Source organism: Monodon monoceros, unplaced genomic scaffold, assembly GCF_005190385.1.
Source record: "Monodon monoceros isolate NGI ecotype Baffin Bay Population unplaced genomic scaffold, NGI_Narwhal_1 Super_Scaffold_22, whole genome shotgun sequence".
Lineage (NCBI taxonomy): Eukaryota > Metazoa > Chordata > Mammalia > Artiodactyla > Monodontidae > Monodon > Monodon monoceros.
The window spans coordinates 64,839,006-64,858,922 of NW_021703779.1; the positions used below are offsets into that span (position 1 = coordinate 64,839,006).

Genomic DNA, 19,917 nt, shown 5'->3' on the forward strand with positions numbered 1-19,917 from the left:
ACATGCCTTGGCTATTTCCAGAAAAGGCATGAGACAGTATATGAGAAAGTGTCTGGAACATGATAAGGGCTCAATAAATATTTGTTGTTGAAGTCCACCTGGAGTGTGGCCAGCAGTTACTCAAGTTAACTAGCATTGATTTTAGTGTTGGAAACAGCACTTCAGAGAAAGAGCTGGAAGCTTACTATTCTACCATTAGGGTCATTCCTTTGGATCTCCCAGAATTCCCTGGCAAAATGTAGTTATCTCTGGAAGAGATATGATCAAGCAAAACCTGAGAGAGGAGGTTAGAATACATTCCAACAGAAAGCACAATTTTCTGGGGATGGGACACAAGGAAGCTGCCTGCTTAAAAGGTATAGATAGAGGAGGTTGTGGTAGACCAAAAAAAACATTGTTGCCTTGGTCATAGTGGCAGTCTACCATATAAAGCTTCATTCAAGTCCCTTCAAGTTAGGGATAAGTTAGAGTTAAGGTTGAATGCAAAGAGAAGCATCACTAATGAGGTCAGCAGAGGAGTCCAGCAACCCTGTTGGGATTGACCTAATCTAAGCAAAATTAAAGCACCCCACCTAGGCCTCACTTTCCTACTTAAGGTCTCTTGTCTCCTCTTTATCCTAACTCCTACTTCTAGGACATTGCTGGGTTAGGTGTTAGAAAAGCAGTTTCAGACTATACACTAATATGTGTATTACTAATAGCCCTCTGGATACATGTTTCCCTCTCCTTTCCCAAACTGACTCCTTACCTGAATGCTCAGTCCTAGAACTGTTTTTGATAGGTTGGCCTTTGGAGGGAGCAGGAGGAAGTAGAAACACTAATTCTCTTTCTTCTTCTATTGCCCTTTTTATCTAAAGCCAAAGGACTAAACTGTGTTGGTTTTTCTGGCTTATCTTCAGCTATCAGATTCCATAGCCAAAGGGTGAGGTTAGCATGCCTTATACCGAAATGCCCCTCTGATTCCATTGTGTGCCCTATTCCAGGTGTCAACACTTGTGAACTGAGCTGTAGGTCAGTGGAGACTGGGATTTCAAGAAAACCCTAATTTCAGACATTATCATTTATTATATATTTTCTATGGGCCAAATTCTGTGCTAAGTGCTTCAATACATATTGTCTCATTTAATCCTTCTAGTGAGGTATGCTATTATTATTTCATTTTTTTAGATTGAGATAAATTGCCTTTATGAATTTCACCCTGCTAGTAAGTGGTAGACTTAGAATTGGAACCTAAGTCTGTCAAACTCCATCTTCCTAGCTTGGCCACTTTAGAATCCCTTGAGTTACAAATCTAGGTGGCCAAAGAGCAGCTTCTCCCTTCACCTAAGTGATTATTTGCCTGGGTGACTATAGAATTCATTTTCTCTGCCTTTTTCTGTCTCCCTATACTTTTATTCTCTTGGGGATTGGGTTGTGACTTATTGAGATGGATCTGGTCCCCAGTTCTCTGCTTCTCTGGGCAATCCACAGGAGAAAGTTTGAACCCCAAAAGCTTCTTCTACTTTAGCCCTCAGCTGAGTAATCAAAGTAGTACAGCTGTCAGGATAGCAACCTTGGGAGAAATGTAAAGTTTGTCTTTCAGTCTTTCTAACGCTTTTGCTGTTAATGTCTAATCTCCTCACAGCAAAATAATGCTTGTGCAAACTATTACCCATTCATCAGATTGACTTTCTATTGAGTGTTCTTTAATTACAATTCTGAGCTCTGTCTATCCAAGTTCATTAATAGCTGTTTTGCTCATTTGGTATAGATATCTGTTCACAATTTGGGAAAAAAATGAGAGGAATCATTGACTAAAGTTATTCACAAAATGTTTGAGGTGGTAAGGATCTTACACATCATGTCATGTAATCCCTTCTTGCTGATGACAACAAAATGAAGGGGAAGATAGGACTTGCCCAAAGTGATACACCAAGCACCCAGGTCCCCAACTTTGAATCCAATAGGTTCTTTACTGTTACAACAGTGCTTAATATCCATTTACTGATTATTTTAGAATTGGTTGATGGCCGTGAGGTAGGTAGGTCTTTCTGGTATCCCAGAAGCATAGCATGTAGGAAATAGTATACTACTGGGCAAGATTTAAAAGCACAAAAGTCTTTCAATAGGTCTGATATTTAGCTAGTTACTCCAATATGGTTATACAAGTTATGTTAAGTAATTGACCATTCTCATTTGTTAGTGTCTATGACATACTGGTTGTAAAATATTTTGAATGTCAATCCTGCCTATAGGTGCTAAGCATATAATGTAAATGAGGAAGGTGGGCCATGTGGGTATTTTCAAGTTGAAATACACTTAAGTGTAACATGATCATGGTGAATTTTAGTTAGTGCCAAAGTTTGAGATTGTATTTATTTGCATTTCAATAGCTACCAACTATTTAGAAGATTGAAAGAGAATGTTCTAGAGCAGTGGTATCAAGTAGAAATATAATGTGAGCACATAAGCATTTTTAATTGAAATTTTTATTGACATAATTATGCAGCTGTAAGAACAAATAGAGTTGTCATGTAGTGTTTACTTAGTTACCCTCAAAGGTAACATTTTACAAAACTGTAGTGTAATAGCATGATCAGTATATTAATATAGATTCAATTCACCAGTCGTTTTCAGAGATTTCTGATTTAACTTTGTGTGTGTGTGTGTGAGCATATTTAGTTCTATACAGTTTTATTACATATATAGGTTTGTGTATCTACCACCACAGTCAAGGTACTGAACAGTTCCATCACTGTAAAGATTCCTTCTGTTGCCCTTTTATAGCCACACCGACGTACCTCCCAACCCCCACTCCCAACCCTTGGAAACCACTAATTACTTCTCCATCTCTATAATTTTGTTATTTCAAGAATGTTATATAAATGGAATCACATAATTTGTGACATTTTGGGATAGCCATATTTAAAGACTTAGCATAATTCCCTGTAGATTCATCCAAGATGTTGCCTGTTTCAATAGCTCATTCCTTTTTATTGCTGACTAGTACTCCATAGTATGGGTGTACCACAGTGTGTTTAACCATTCACCCATTGAAGGACATGTAGTCTGTTTCCATCATTTGGTTATTACAAATAAAGCTGTTGTGGACATGTTACCATTCTCTGGAATCATTGCCCAAGAATGTAATTGTTGGGCTGTATGATAAGTGCTTGTTTAGTTTTGTAATTAAGTGAAAAACTGTTTTCCAGGATGGCTGTATAATTTGCATTTCCACCATCAATGTGTGAATGATCCAGTTTCTTTGTATCCTTGCCAGCATTTGATGTTGTCACTGTCTCTTATTTTTGCCATTCTGATGTGTGGTTTTAATTTCATTTCTCTTGTGGCTAATAATATTGAACAAATTTCCGTATGTTTACTTGCCATCTGTATATCCTCTTTGTTAATATGTTTGTTTATGTCTTTTGCCTGTTTTCTAATTGTGTTATTTTTTTTACTGTTGTTTTGAGAGTTCTTTATATATTCTATAAATTAGCTGTTTGTCATATAGGTCTTTTGCAAATACTTTCTTCAAGTCTATACTTGTCTTTCCATCCTTTTACCATGGGTTTTCACAGAGCAAAAGTTTTCAATTTTGATGAGATCCAATTTATCATGTTTTCCTTTTATATATCATTCTTTTGTTTTATTTGCCTGGCCCCACACCCTGGAAATTTTCTCTTATGATTTTTTCTAAAGTTTTATTGTTTTATGTGTTATGTTTAAATCTATGATACATTTTAAATTATATTTTCTAAAAGGTGTGGTTTTTTACCTTCATGTATGTCCAGCTGCTCCAGCACCAATTCAATGGGTTTTCAGTTTGTTGAAAATTAATTGAGCATATTTGTGTAGGTCTCTTTCTGGGTCCTCTATTCCATTCCATTGAGCTTTGTATCTTTCCCTCCATCAATACAACACTATCTTGATTACTGCAGCCATATGGTAAGACAATAACAGATAGAGTGATTTCTCCTGAATTGTTCTTTTTTTTTCACTATTGTTTTAGCTATTCTAGATCCTGTGGATTTTCATATAAATTTTAGAACAGGCTTGCTTATTTCTCCAAAAATCCTTGCTGGAATTTTTACAGGAACTACATTAAACCCGTAGATCAATTTGGAGAGAATTCATGTCTTTACTTTGTTAAGTTTTACAATTCATGAACATGGTATATAGCTCTGTATATTTAGGTCTTCTTTGATTTATTTAATCAGCATTTTGTAATTTTCAGCATACAGATTCCTGTACAGGCTTTGTTAAGGGTATACCTAAATATTTAATTTTCTTTGGTGTGATTATAAATGGTATTGTGTTTTAAATTTCAGTTTCTACCTGTTCATTGTTAAGTATATACGAATATTACTGATATTTTTGTGTTGATCTTATATCCTGTGACCTTGCTGAACTCACTTATTAGTGCTAGAAGTGTTCCATAGACTCCTTGGGACTTTCTATGTACACAATCATGTCTGCAACTAGAGACAGTTTTATTTCTTCTCTTCCAATTTGTATGCCTTTTATTTATTTCCCTTGCCTTATTGCAGTGGCTAGAACTTCCAGTGTTATTTCAGAGAAGAGTGATGAGAGTGGATATCCTTGCCTTCTTCCTGATCTTAGAGGAAAAGAATTCAGCCTTTTACCATTAAGTATGATGTTACCTGTAGGCTTTTTTGTAAAGTGGGTGAGTTAAATATATTCTTTATCAAGTTGAGGAAGTTCCTGTCTATTCCTAATATTCTGAAAATTTTCATCATGAATAGGTGTCACATATGTGAATTAATATTTTCTAAAAGTCCCATAAAAAATTTAAAAATAATATTAATTTTAATACGTATATCCAGTGTTATTGTTTTGGTATATAATCAGTATAAAGTTATTAATGAGATATCCTTTACATTCTTTGTGTACTTAATCCTAGAAATCTGGTGTAAATTTTACACTCACAACATATCTCAATTCAGACTAGCCAATTGTGGTAGTTGCTACTATATTGGATCTAAAGTGGTCTAAAGTGAAATCTCAGGAAGGAAGCAGTTCAACATATTTTAAGCAAGGAATTTGAGTTGATCTATTTTGCTTTTCTCTCTTCAATCTTTATAAAGATCCCATGGTGAACAGGATAGCATAGTCCATCTGAACATTGTGAGTTCTCAATTCAAGCTAGCAGTACAGTGTAACAATTTTTATGCCCTTTTTTTTCTTAAAATGTAGTTGCACATGTAGATTGTTTTAGTCTGATATAAGGAAATCAATAAATACGTGAATTGGGCTTCCCTGGTGGCGCAGTGGTTGAGAGTCCACCTGCCGATGCAGGGGACACGGGTTCGTGACCCGGTCCGGGAAGATCCCACATGCTGTGGAGCGGCTAGGACCGTGAGACATGGCCACTGAGCCTGCGTGTCCGGAGCCTGTGCTCCGCAACAGGAGAGGCCACAACAGTGAGAGGCCCGCATACCACAAGAAAAATAATAAAATAAAAAAATAAATACAGGAATTATTCTTGATGGCCATATTTTATCCAATTTAGTCACTAGTATAGCTAGAGCCCTGGATTAAGTATATGAGCATAACCTAAAATCGTTGGATATCAGTGGAGTGGGTGGGATGACAAAATATAAAATTACAGATCTCTCACCAAACAGCTGTGCAATCTTGGATAAATCCTTTGACCTCTTCAGGCCTCAGTTTACCCAGTTGAAAAATAAGATGTCTAAGATCCCTTCCAATTCTAGGACTATAACAAAGCTCTTTGATTTATGCATTCTATCAATAAATATATGTGAGGGCTCTAATATGTGCCAGGCACTATGGTAGCACCTGCATATAGACAAACTTTATTATTTACTCTTTGCTCTATTGAAGCTCATACTCTATTGAGAGAGATAGAATTAAACAAATAATTACAAAAATAAGTTACAGTGATGAAAATGCTATAGGGGAAAAATCCAAGGTCATTTAACCTACTTGGCAGAGGGAGATCAGGAAAGGATCTCCTGACATTTAAGCAGAGCATGTCACTAGCTTTTTATCCCATTGTTAAACTCACTTATGCTAAAAGCTAAAATGTCAGCATAAATTTAAGCATACTAGTGGTTATATTCTCAATGTCCATAAGGTAAACATGGTACTCAAAGACAGAGGACTTTTCTCTTTGTGGCCAGAACATATATAATGTTATTAAAGATAAAATTATTCTGAGGAGAACAACAAGAATGCTTGTTGTAGGGCTTTGAAATGTGGCGTAGAAAATAACTGTCAAAGGGACTGGTTTATTTTGTTTGTTTGTTTGTTTTTTATCTGGAAGAGGCTTGGGGTTTCAGTGGAATGATGGATAGGTAAGCTTATTCAGATAGCTGAAATGTTGTCACAGGGCAATGGCAACAGTTTTGTTCTCTGCAGTCCCAAGGAGGAAGCTACAGAATGAAAGATAGCAGCTAAATCTAAGAATAGTCAAAGGGGTCCACAGTTAGGGTATGGAGATTGGGGGAACAGAGGGAGATTAAAATTCCAACAAGTGAGTTGGATTTGATGACCTTCATAGTTCCTTTGAACTTTGAAATTCCAGTAAATTCAACTTCATTTAGGGAGATGAAAAACCAAACAAATCCATTAGGTTGTTTTTCTAGTTTTGAAAATGGAACATTGACAAAATGCAGACATTGGGTAGGAAGAAAAACTGGGAGTTAGAATTTAAAAAGTCAATAACTCAGAGAAAGCCTGGAAACTATCTAAAAACTCAGGATATGTGTGGCTAGAGAACAAAAATACCAGGGACTTGGAAAAAACCAAACAACCACAGCATAACTACCTGGCCAAATCAAAGAGGCTATTGCAGGGAGAGACAACATTTTTTAAAGACCGTCCAAATCTGGAGAAAAGGGAAGGACACAACTTGCAGGGTTTGAGGGGGTAGGAATTTCTAGGAATCCAGAATGGGGTAGGAGTGAGAGCAGGGAGACTTCCAGATGAGTCACAGAATTCAGAGGTTTGGAGATCTGTTCCAGGGTGGGAGAGATGTCCTTCATTTTATCATTTCAATTTGTATTGTTTCACCACTCCCCAGTCCTGGCATTTCCCCAACCAAGTATCTCTTTTTCATTTTCAAAGAGTATTATTATTTTTACACTTATTTTAAGAAAACTTTGTTTCATTTTCTGAACTAAAATAGCAGAAGAATTGAACCTCTGTCCACTACTCTTCAAAAAACTTGAATTGTTAAAGATAGTTTTGACTTATGTGTTGACTCTTGATTGAATTTCCCCCTTTTTGAGTAAATAGCACTTGACAGAAAAAAGGTTCTGTTTTTAGTGCTACAGCCAGGCTGTGCTTATGGTTGGTGGGGGTAAGAATGGGAAAGGCAGATAATCAAAGGTCTCTGTTTCTCTGACCTATTTACAGTGGTGGTATCCATTTCCTTCATAGTTCCTAAAATGAGTAGGTTGTCTAGGAAATCAGCATATCTTCTTTGGCATGACAGTAGGGGTAAGAAGGTGTTTGAAGAAGAATACCAAGAAACCCTTTGCTTGGCTGAAATGAAAAGAGTGGATTGTCAAGGGAGTACTTTATGGACCTGCAATAGCCCTATTAAGGATTTATTCCAAACCCAAGAAGAACCATTCTTGAGTCCTTCCCCCCACCCAACTCCCTCCTTAGTGGCACCCTGGATCTGAGTTCCTTCTTTATCTAAGACTTCATATGAACCATCCACTTTTATAATTAAGAATTAATGAAAAAAATGTAAAGAAGTTATTATCAACAAACGTTCTCTATTAATGGGATGTCTTACATTCTCTTCTCATAAAACAGCAAGATGGCTGATGTTGATAACTAAATTATGAGTAGATATTCTCTAAATCATTGATCAAATCTCTTGCTGGTATGCCTGGTATTTCACTGATAAATGGCTCACCCAGATGTTGGCAACTTGTAGTATACTAGAGAATAAGTCTCATCTTTTGAGATTTTCCTACTTGATTTGCTTTTTAGCAATTAATTCTTAGAGGAAAACAATGACCAACTAGTATTGGGCCTGTTACTGCCAGGCTTGGACACTTGTAGCCCCTCCAGGTCAAATGCAGGCCATTGTACACCATCCAGCTGATGGCAAGAAATTATGGGAGCTATTCTGTGCTTTCCAGCTGTTTTAGGAGGTAGAAATTCATGGTTTTATTATTTTTTTGAAGGCTTAGAATATCAGCCCTGGTGAAGTGTGGGAACATGCTTCTCAGTAAGTGTAAAATGACCCAATACAACAAATTTGGCATCATTGTACTTGAATTAAGATGCATCAAAGCAATTTCTTTACTGCCACCTGTCAATTAAGAATGGTATTTTTTCCTGCCTTCTAATTATAAAGAGAATCTCATATCTGGATGGTGATTTATAGGTTCCAAAACATTCTCACTTTTTGTGTCCTTATTTGATATTCTCAACAGCCTCATGAGGGAGGTCTAACTCTTCATTTTGCAAATGGGGAAATAGGTTTGGAGAGATTAAGGTACTTGATTGAGATTTCACAGCTGTAAAAAGGCAAAGCTGAACTTCATTAAAACCCAAGTTTATTGACCCCAAACCTAGTGTTCTTTTGTGGTATTGCACTTCTCAATCAATGGCAAAGAAACTCTGAAACTGAAATAGTCAAGTCACACAATAAGTAAATGGCAAAACTAGAATACTCAAAATTTCAAGTTTAGAATCCGAGATAAAGACTTGAGCATTGACAGTTTATCCGGGAGATGAGAAGCAGGAGTAAGGGAGTATAAGACAGTCTATCTAAAGGATTACCAATTTTGTTGATCTTTTTAAAAAAAATCAACTTGTGGATTTGTTGATTTTTTTCTATTATTTTTCTGTACTCTGTTTCATTAATTTCTGCTCTAAATGTTATTATTTCCCTCCTTTTGCCTTAGTTGTGTTCAGCTTGTGTTTTTTTTTGTTTGTTTGCTTGTTTTTTTAGTTTCTTAAGGTAGAAAGTTGGGTTATTGGTTTGAGGTCTTTCTTCTTTTTCTTCCATTACAGGCTATTACCAGATATTAAATATAGTTCTCTGTACAGTAGGTCCTTATTAGCTTTCTTCTTTATTAATATAGGCCTTCACAACCATAACTTTCCCTCTAAGGACTGGCTTTTCTGCATCGCATAAGTTTTGTTATGTTGTGTTTTCTTTTTCATTCATCTCAAAGCATTCTCTCATTTCCCTTGTGATTTCTTCTAATAACCATTGGTTATTTAGAAACATTTAATTTTCACATATTTGTGAATTTCTCTAATATTCTTCTGTTATTGATTTCTAATTTTATTCCATTATGAGGACATACTTTGTAGGATTTCAATCCTTTTAAATTTATTGATGGATATTTTATGGCCTAGCATATGGTCTGTTCTGAAGAATGTTCCATGTTCGCTTCAAGAATATGTGTTCTGCTGTTGTTGGATGCAGTGTTCTAGAAGTCCGTGATGTCTAGTTGGTTTATAGGGTTGGGTGGTGTGTTTTATAGTTGCAGTTTTTAACAGTGTTTTCTCTCTTACTTGAAAAACCAATAAATAGGAAACAAGTTGATAAAACTTTAAAAAAGGCAGGAAACTGCTAGCTAAATCAACATATAAAATGAAAATGAAAAATTTCCAACTTGTGTTCATATATTAAAATACGTTTTATTTTTAAATTTAGTTCCTGTGGAAAACAGTTTTTAATAAATTATAAACATTAAGAATAATTATGCTTAACTTCTTATTCAATTAATTGATTAATCATAGTTGGTGAATATAGTTAAATGGGCACCATATACATTTAGTAAAATTTAAAGGAAAAATACATTAAACTGGAAAACAGAAGACATGCATTCTAGATCTGGCTCTGTAACTAACTTGCTGTATGGCCTCCATGGAGAATCTGACTTCTCTTGGCAGCAGTGTCTCTATCAGTAAAAATGGACTATTCCAGCTCCAGTATTTTTTCTATGGGTCAGAAAAAGCATGAGATTTGAGAGAGAGACTTAAGTTTGTTTTAGAACTTCACCAGTTTCTCCAAGTGACCTTCGCCTCCCTAGGACTTGGTTACTGGACCTATAAAATGGGGAGAATAATACATACCTTGCTAAACATTTGTTAGGTTTAAATGAGATTTCATAGGTAAAATAGCTAGCACAGAGTGTGGTGAACAATAGGTGCTTGCTTGTTAAACATTTAGTTGTCTTTTCTTTATGAGTAATCAATAAAAAACTGAATAGAAATAATAGTAATAATAATGATAGTTGCTATGCATGTCTGTGCTCTTTTAAATGATAACCAACCTGATAGTTTGCACAGCCATAGGGAGTAAAAATATTAATTCTTATGTAATTCTTCTAATTTTATAGGCTAGACAGTGTGAGGTAATAATGGAAATTTTCTAGAATATAAAATACAAAAGAAGGTATTAAATTGATGTCCCTTTTATTCTTTGTGCAAAACTATATCCCTTGGAGAGTTAGGCAGCTTTTAGAGCAATGATAACACTCTAACTTATAACTGGGCTTGCTGCCTTGATATTTATTATCTCATTTTATCCTAATTCAGTGTCTGAGATATAATAGAATTTAACAATAGACTTTATTGAGTAACTAAATTACTCTTTGCAATATTTTACTAAGTTAGGCAGCATAAATAACACCATCATAATTTTTCCTTTGAAGAAACTGAGCCTCAGAAGAGAGGTCAATTGTCTTACTCAAGGTAACAGGCCAAGTTATAAACTAAATCTAAAATTTAGGTAATCCTGACTACTCCTCTGCTCCTCACTTGACCTCACCATGTGGCAGGATTAAAACTTCTTAACCCTGGCCCTATGCATTCTCCGTATATAAAACAATATATTTATTGTTTTAAAAAGGCTTTAACAAAGTTATTAAATTAGTGTAAAGAGGATTTCTCATCTACTTTTATTCTCCATATGAAAGGCAGTGAAGAACAAAGCTTCTTATTGCAAGTTATTGATGATTAATTATCTGTGAAAGAAAAGGACCCAGAAAGAGAGCAGACCTGGAGAGGAGACAGGGAGTATGAGAAGGCTGTTGGGACCACCAATTTCTGGTATTTCCATGTCAGAAATCTTGTTTTCTATATTTTATTTTAGCATACTTATTTAAAAACTTTTGGAACATATTAACATTTTCCATCAAATATTGTTAATTCTTAAGTGTTATTTGTCTCTGATTGGTCTCTCCCTCACTGCTTCAAATGCACGTCCAATTTTATAACAGAAAGCAATATTATAAAAGTAGAAATTGAAATATGGAAATTCCCTTTGGTATTCACCTTTTTGATGCCTTTAATAATATTGACATTTAACTGTCTTTTCTTCTAATAATCAGAAGAGTTTCACTGGTAGTGCAGCTGGTTCACTTTTTGCCTATTATGTGGTATCTGTGGTATAACTGACAGGAAAAAAAGCAATGTGAAAGGCTAAGAAAAACAGTGAACTCAGCTATAGAGTTTCAGACATTTTGTTCTGTGTAGTTGTAAAATTTCATGCTTTCTTTTTCTCATGCGAATTCTAGGTTGCCAGATGTCCTGTGCACATATGACTATTCTGTATTTCTATGCCATATCCCATTTTCATCGGTGTCGGAAGACATAATGGTCCTCCCATTTAAGCCAAGTAAGACACAGTTAGTTGACTACTGTTGGCATTTGTCACTTCTCCCCTCCCCCACCAACCTGGTTAGAACATGTCCCACATTCTCCAAACTAAAACACTTCACCAAACTTTCTCACATATTAGAATCACTGTGAGGCAGAATAATAACTGAAGTGAGAGCCTTGTTAGTCATATTAAATGATGATGGCAGTTGTTTCCTACAGATATTATGACTTACTCAGAGGCCACTACAGTTTGATCTTTTAACTTTCAATTGTTTTTTACCTAGAAATCATATAAATTGGAAAGGGAATCGATAACAGTCTTATGAGTTTTAGTTTTTAATTTAGTTTTATTTTGGTGGGGACATAAATATTAGTCTTGTTCTAACTTGTTTTCTTTAGGTTGAGTTAAGTAGATGAAGAAACAAGCTCAGACCAATTATATTATCATTTAGTTGATATGCCCTAGGAAGGAATTGTCATTTTAAATAACATAATATTCTGGTAAATAGAGTGCTGGTATATATGACAAAAATTATTTTTCCTGTTTTCAAATAATTTGATTATAATAATATCAAAAAACTACTTAATACAATAATTATATTAAACTTAATTGGATCTTGCTTTGATTGACAATATAGAGTACCTGGCATGTAGAAGATACTAGAAGTCTGTGAAATTGAAATTAATTTAAACAGGCGTTTTAATGTCTTGAAGGTCTTTGGGATCATTATTACAAACATAAGCTATCATAATACCTTTTATTTATGTAGCATTTTCAACTTTCATAATGTTTTTAAAATTTTTTTAATTAACAAATTTTATTGAAATATAGTTGATTTATAATGTGTTAGTTTCTGGTGTACAGCAAAGTGATTCAGATATATATATATATATATATATATATATATATAGGTTTTATATATATATTCCTTTTCATATTCTTTTCCATTATGGTTTATTACAGGATATTGCTACTGTGCTATACAGTAGGACCTTGTTGTTTATTTCATAATGCTTTTTAAACATGAGATTTTTCATTTGATGCTTTCTCTAATTCTGTTGGGTAGGTAAAGCAAGTATTGTATTACTCATTTCATAAACAATATGGGTTGTATAGCTAGTAAGTGACAAACTCAGGAATTTAATCTTAATCTCCTGAACCCTAGTGTCCTGACCCTTATATTGCTCTTGTATTTTAATATTTCATATCTAGTAATATGCTAGATATACATGTTTATTGCATTAAGAATGTTTAAAATCATCTATCCCTAAAAAAACCTTTTAAAAACATAACTTTAGAAATATACAGGTACTTTAAGAACTGGAGCATGTATAAATCCTTCTATGGAATGACCATGACTACTCCAGGCATACTTTAATAGCATGAAATATGAAATATTTGTTAAGAAAACAAACTAGAAAGAGAAGCTACTAAAATGTATAGCTTTTCCTGTTAAAGTTTAAACTTAGAAAAGTTAGCTAAAGAAGGAAGTTAGCTAAAAAAGTTAGCTAAAGTTAGCTGTTTTCTCTTTATCTGTGCCAGATATTGCAGAATATATTTTTTCAGAAAAACCTCTCCAGTTAAAGTCTTTAAAATTTAAAACTGAAAAGCCCCAAATGGAAAGGTAGTTTCTTATAATTCATGAACATTTATCTGTTACTAGACTGTAGAAGTTTTGCTGGAAGGAACATTGTTCATTTATGTTTGTGCATAGTTCATTGTCTTGCTCATAATAAAAACTCAAAATAAATATTTGAAGAAAACTGGGCTTAATTTACTTTTAATATTTTACCTTTGATGGTTTGATCCATCTTCATAAAATCTAAGAAGGTAAAAAAGAATGGGGGTACTTTGTCATGTTCTACCTTATCATTTTCCACATCACACTGTCAAATTCCTAAAATATAAACTAATCACGTTTCTTTTCCACTTAAAAACCTCCTAATTTGTGAGATAACGGGCAAAGAGGAAGGAGAAACTTCTACTTTTATTTTATAAACATGTGATATATATGAATTTTTTACAGTGAGTGTGCATAACTTTGCAGCAAGAGAGAGGAAACACACCCAAATGTAATACGGGGAAAAAAATAGAAAAAGAAAAACAAAGACTCCAGCCCAAATTGCCCACAAGATAAAGTTTGAACATCTTAGGTCGATAGGAACTTCTAACTTCCTTGTTAATCTTCATCTCCCCACCTACACACCCCCACCCTACACAGATGTGCACATACACCCCTACTCGCCAGTGAAATAGAACTATCTTTTCTAAAGACACTGTGATTTGCCCTCCAACTTGCTTTTTTTTGTGTACACTTTACTCAATATAGAAAGCCCTGCCCTCCCACTTGTTTCCAATCAGATTCATTCAAGATCCAACTCAAGGCACACTTTTCCAGCCTATAACAGAGTTAGTGCTCTCTCCTCTGTATGCCACAGAACTGTGTTACACAATAGCTTCCCCCATTAAATTTTGGTCAGAGCAAGAACCATGAGTCATACGGTAGATATCTTTGTACCTCTCTTCCTCTTCCTTTTTCATCCTCTTCTCCCATGCCTGTGTCTGACACACAGAAAACATTCAGTAAGTGCTTGTTGAATTAATAAATAAATGAATGCATTAACAAATTAATATATTTTTCTAACGTAGTAGAACTCATGTCTAGTGAAAAAATGTTGTTAAAATACTTAATAAAGAGTAAAGATCATTCAGCCTGAGAACCAGTGTGGTGTATTGGATAGAACTTCAGCTTTGGAGTGAAACAGATCAGGGTTTGTTTTTAGCACCCACCAATTCCTAGCAGTGTGACCTTTGGCAAGTAACCTCACCTCAGTGAGCTTCACTTCTTTGATTTGTATAATGGGGCTAATAAAATCTACCTTGAAGACAGTTGCAAATACATAAATCACCTAGCTGGCAAAATCCAAGTGCTCATTAAATGGTAGTTATTATTGTTAGTTTTATCAGCTTGTACAATGTTTTAGTTTGGTATATTTGATACCACCACACATTTGATTATCTATGCTAACTGTCTAATGCCTGCTAATTTTTTCTCCTTGATCTCATTGTAAACCTCTCATGTTATACTTGAGACACTGTCCACAGTACCTAGCTCAGTGCTGGCTACATACTCGAGTTTTAACTACTGAGTTAGAATTGTAGCTTATGGTGAAAAGAACACCAGATTTGGAGTCAGGAGATCCGGGTAATGCTGAGCTATGTTAAGTAACTTTCCTTTCTCTGAGCCTTCTCAACTCCTTTATTTGTAAAATTTAGGGAATAGACTTCTTGAGTCTTTTACAACTCATAAATTCTGTGATTCTATGATTAAATAATTGATCCTTTTCCTGAAATAAAAAAATGTACTGTAGTTAAATAAGCCTCTACAGCCAGATAGAAAAATTTAGGTAGGTTGACCAACCATCCCAGTTTTCCCAGAACTGTCCCAGTTTTAACACAGAAAGTCTTGTGTCCCATGAATCCTCTCAGTCCTGGGGAAACCAACACAGTTGGTTTTCCTAGCTTCAGGTAGTTTGACAAATAAAAGGTATTTTTCCTTTATAGAGGCTTACAACTTTTTTGTCTTGAATTCTACATTGACAACTAGTGTTGGGTTTTGGTGGTAGAGATGAGCAATTGAGTAGGAGAAAAAAATAAGAAAATCCCATGATGTATAAATGAGCACCCTTCTCTGGGTAATGATAATTCAGTGTCATTGAATCAGTCACTTTGGAGAACTTTTATGTACCAGGCACTGTATTAGGCTATGTTGTTAAATGTAGGCATGTAGAAGATTCTGTCTCTGCACCCAGACTAAGTATTTGTGTGTGTGGGGGGGGGTTAGGTTGGGGAGATATAGTACATATACCTAAGAAATGTCCCCACATACCACAAGGAGGTATATAATGAAGAAATATGTTAGGCTGTTCAGGGAAGAAAGAGGAAGCCAGTGAGGACAAGAAGATGTAGAATTTAAGGCTGCAGAGGATTTGGATTGGTTATGGAAGTGGCTAGGCAGGCAATCTAAGGGGTGTTACACATGCTGCTAGTTAGTGCACATGTCCTACAGGTAAATGACTGCTCATGGACTTCCAATTTTCATGAAAAAATACCACTAGTTAAAAAAAGGAGGTTCTCCAAGAGGTTCAAAGGGAAGTTTGGGGTGTGAAGGGGTTGGGGTGAGATCAAGGGAACTGGGGAAACAGAATTACTTTTCAAATGGTCCCTGCAATTTTTCTTCTGAGTTTTCCTCTACTTTTTAAGGTTATCTAACTTCGGCCTCTGCTGCCACAACATTGTTTGTTTCTCAACACCGCATTATGGATATTGGCATGCTATAGGGGAAAGGGCAGAGGCTTCAAAAGCCTAAAAGGCCTCCACTACTTACTAGCCTTATGACTTTGTGCAAGTGAACAAGATTTGCTGGAGCTCTGGTTGCTCATTGATAGAATAGGAGCAAGCATACCTACTTCACTGGGTTGTTCTGAGAAATAAGGAAACAATTAATGAGTATAATATGCCGGATGTAGCTGGAAGATATTAGGGGCTCAATGAATGGTAAGTTCCTCACCTATCTCCTTCTAGGGTTATGATCATATATTTGATTATTTGTCTAATAATCAAAGGAAGGAGGCAAAATCTCCTTCAAGTGGCCTCAGAAAAAGACTCCCAAAGGAGAGTTGGAAACACAGAGGAAACATACTCCTCATATCTCTGGAAATTCCTGGAGACCTGGAGATCCAGCCCCCTCCATCCACCCCTACAACCCTGTAGTTTGTCTGTTTCTGTGATTTAAGTCAGGGCAATAGCCCCTCTCAGGTCCATAAGAACATAAGTTCCTTGACTTGACTCTTCCTGTGTGTCATGCAAGCAGCATGGCTAGCAGAGCACATACAGTTGGCTACTAATGATCTGCATGTGTTGAAAGCTGATTCCTTCCACCCTACTCCTGTGCACCGACAAGAACAGATTAAAATGCATAAGCTCTAGGGCAAATTTTCCTGCTGCAGGGAATAAGATCTTGTCACTTTACCAGGAAAGCTGGGTCACTGAGGGGTCTTATTACCTTCTCCAGGGCCTTTCTTTGGTTAACTTATGAAGTCCAAGAAGGTTGCTTTCAAAGCTGCTCAGTGTCTCTGTCAGTGCACCCTTTATTTTTGTAGGAATTTACCCCTCCCCACACCCCTGCCCTCAGCACTCCCTAGCTCTCCCCTGAACCCTTTTCAACCTCCTTTCAATTTCCCCCAAACCTTCTTCTCAACTTTCCCTCTATCCTCTCTCTAATCCCTCCATACCTCATTCAATCTCCCTCCACTCCAACCAGACCCCTACTTTCTCCATCTCCCTATACCCCATCGCTCACTGACCTGTCACTACTCCTGGAATATTCAAGCTTTGAGACTCTTCCAATTCCCTCCCTCCCTCTCAACTTACTTCTGTCTTATTCTCTTCCCTCAGCTAATCCAATAAAGAATTAAAACACTAGTAGAAGTTGCCCATGTTTATTGAATTTTAAAGAATATCACTTGCAAATTTATTTTCTTTATTGAAAAGATGTTGCAATTGTGATAAAGAAAATCTTGATAAGGAAAAAATCAAATCGGTCTAACAACTATACTTTTTCAATGTTAGTTTCTATTATCTACTCTCATGCATATTGTTAGTATAAATTATAATTAAAACATCCCCACATTAATGCAGGGTTCAAAGAGGGGGGCATGCAGGGTTGGCGGAAAAAAAAAAGCAGCTCAAAGTCGTCAGGTTAAGTCCATGATCCGAGAGGCAGGGTTGTTGTACAGGTAGCCTTAGTTCATTGCCAGAGATTCAGTGGAAGATTCTGGGAGCAGCAAACGCTGATGACAGCTGAGGTAACAGAAGACAGGTTGCTAGGAGCAGTCACTAGGACATAGGATCTACCCAGCAATTATTTCATCACGTCGTCTTCTATTCCACCTGTGCCTGAAGCAATTGTAGTGACAATAACGGGATGGAAAGGACACAGTGCGGGTACTCCACTCGATGTTAGGATCATGTGTTTCAAGCCAGTGGATTCCAAGAATCAGAGGGTACCTTGGCGCATGAATAATGTCAAACTGGAGCTCTTCAACGTGGTTTCCAATTTTAACTTCAACAGGTGGTGTTTCCTTGGTTATGGGTCCATTAATCAATGGACGGCCATCTACGGTTTCGAGCAACAGAGGAAAGATGTTATTGCGGATGGGCAGCTTCTCTCGAAGAACCACAGAATGGTCAATGCTGTTTCTGTAGGAGCCTGAATCCACCATAGCTTGCTCGAAAAACTGTCGTCTTCCCAGTCGGATTTCAACAGTAAGCCATAGAGTACGAGACATGGATATTGGAAGTGAGGGGGAGGCATATTTGTAGATTGGCCCGCCCGGGTTCCCCCTTACCGCCGGGCCTCGATGTTTCCCGCCTGCTGGGCACGATGAGGCTTGACAGGGCAATCTCTGGCGAAATGACCAGGATAACCACAGTAGAGGCACAAGTGGCCTTCACGGCGGCGGGCTCGTTCGGCTTCACTGAGGTGTGGGCGATTGTTTGAAGCCTGCACAGGCTGGTTTTCAGCTGGCGGACTATCAAACCCAGCTTTCTCCTGAGATGGACTTGCCTCTTGTGGACTTAGATCAGGCTTACCACTTAACTTCTCTTCTAGTGTGATGCATTGGGTAATCAGGTCAGATAGGTTGGTGGCTGGGTTTGTGTGAGACAGTTCATCTCGTATAGAACTGGCAAGCCCTTCCTGAAATTGGATGCAGAGAGTGCTTTCATCCCAGTTTAGCTCTTGACCAATGATGTGGAAGTGGGTCGCATACTGGTGGACATGGTCCTCCCCTTGGCAGAGCTTACGGATGCAGTGGTTGGCATCTTCCATGTTTTCTGGATTGTCAAAAGTATCCTGGAGCACTTGTATGAAACTTTCAAATTGCTCCAGCAAGGGACTTTGGATATCTACTAAGGGCTGGAACCACTTTCCTGCTTCACCTGAGAAGCGGTTGCCAACAAAGCTTACCAGAGCTGCTTCGGTGGGATACAGGTGCCCTCTGACTCTCATGTAGCTATTCAATTGAACCAGAAACTCAGGAAGCTTCTGGGCATCCCCATTGAAGGCTAAATGGTATTCTAGAGGGAAAGCTTCAGCCTCTAACCCATTGGAAGACTGTGGAAACTCTGAAGCTGCTGATGTTTCAGCAGCTGTTAGGCTGTCCAGGGACTCCTTGGGTGTTAAGAGTCCTAGGAACTCCTGGACATCTGAAGGATCCTGGAGCTCCTGGGGGGCAAGAAACTCAAGGGACTCCAGGTGTGTTGAAGTGTCCTGGCATTTTGGTGCCTCCTGGAGCTCCTGGGCATTTGGGGGATCCTGGAGCTCTGAATTCTGGGTCCCCTGGCCTGCTGGGGCAGCCTGGGTATCTGGAGGCTCCTGAACCTTCTTGAATTCTGTGGGCTTCTGGACCTCCTGGGCCATTGGGAGCTTCTGAGGCTCCTTGGCCTCTGAGGGCTTATGGGATTCCCAGGCTCCTGCGAGCTCGTGGACCATTGGAGGTGCCTGGGGATCCTGGGTTGCTGGGGGCTCCGGGGACTCTGGATCTGCTGGGGACTCCAAGGATTTCTGGGGCTCCTGGGCTGCTGAGGGCTCCCAGAATGGGAGGTCCTGAGACTCTCTGGGCTTCTGGGGCTCCTTGACCTCTGGGGGCTCTTGGGGTTCCAAGGCTGCTGGGAAATCCAGGGTCTCTGGGGGTCTCTGGGTCTCCTGGGCCTCTGAGGGCTTCTGGAGTGGTTCATCCTCTTTGGCTGCTTGGGGCTTCTGGAGCTCTGGGATCTGGGACTGCAAGGCAGCATTTTCCTCCATCAGCCACTGCACTTGAGCCTGCAGAATTTCATTCTCCAATTTCAGAGCAATATAGGAGGCTGCTAAGTCCTCCACCATCTTTTGAGGAAATGGACTTGGTTTGGCAGTTTGCTGCCAAGAGAGAGTGGGTGAGCGCTTGTGAGGTCTTTCTAAAAGCTCCTCACAGGCAGATGTCAGGCTCCTTGAGTTTTCCAGAAAGTGGGGATTTGGGCCCCACCAAGGTTGACTAACAGGAGGTCACTGTGAGCCCCCGGAACTCAGCAAAGAGAGGTGTCAGATACACTGTGAAGAGAGTGGGATCTGAGGATCAGAAACTGTGGAAAGCACTCATTCAAAATAAATCATGACAAAACTTGCCCAGCAGTGCTGGATTTCTTTTACTATAGGCTCATATTCATGAACTGGTTCATATATGCTGGCTCTGACCCCATGACATTTTAAG

The 19,917-nt window shown here is 37.7% G+C and overlaps 1 protein-coding gene and 1 pseudogene across 2 annotated transcripts; both read right to left on the bottom strand.

Moving 5' to 3' along the window:
- LOC114906190 overlaps positions 1 to 14,161 on the bottom strand; it is a 56,974-nt pseudogene extending 42,813 nt beyond the window's left edge.
- Positions 14,162 to 17,967: 3,806 nt separating this feature from the next.
- RTL3 (retrotransposon Gag like 3) lies at positions 17,968 to 19,553 on the bottom strand. 2 transcript variants are annotated; one of them, XM_029240826.1, is made up of 2 exons: positions 19,149 to 19,553; positions 17,968 to 19,070 (listed from the first exon to the last, which is right to left on the bottom strand). In XM_029240826.1, the coding sequence occupies exons 1-2, from the start codon at positions 19,551 to 19,553 to the stop codon at positions 18,015 to 18,017; spliced, it is 1,461 nt and encodes a 486-aa protein (XP_029096659.1). In that variant the 3' UTR covers positions 17,968 to 18,014. The 2 variants fall into 2 exon arrangements, with proteins under 2 accessions (XP_029096659.1, XP_029096658.1); XM_029240825.1 differs by having other exon boundaries at positions 17,968 to 19,553.
- Positions 19,554 to 19,917: the final 364 nt, after the last annotated feature.

Excerpts from the sequence above, each read along its gene's own strand:
- RTL3 (XM_029240825.1), bottom strand. The coding sequence starts at position 19,553 with ATGGTGGAGGACTTAGCAGCCTCCTATATTGCTCTGAAATTGGAGAAT.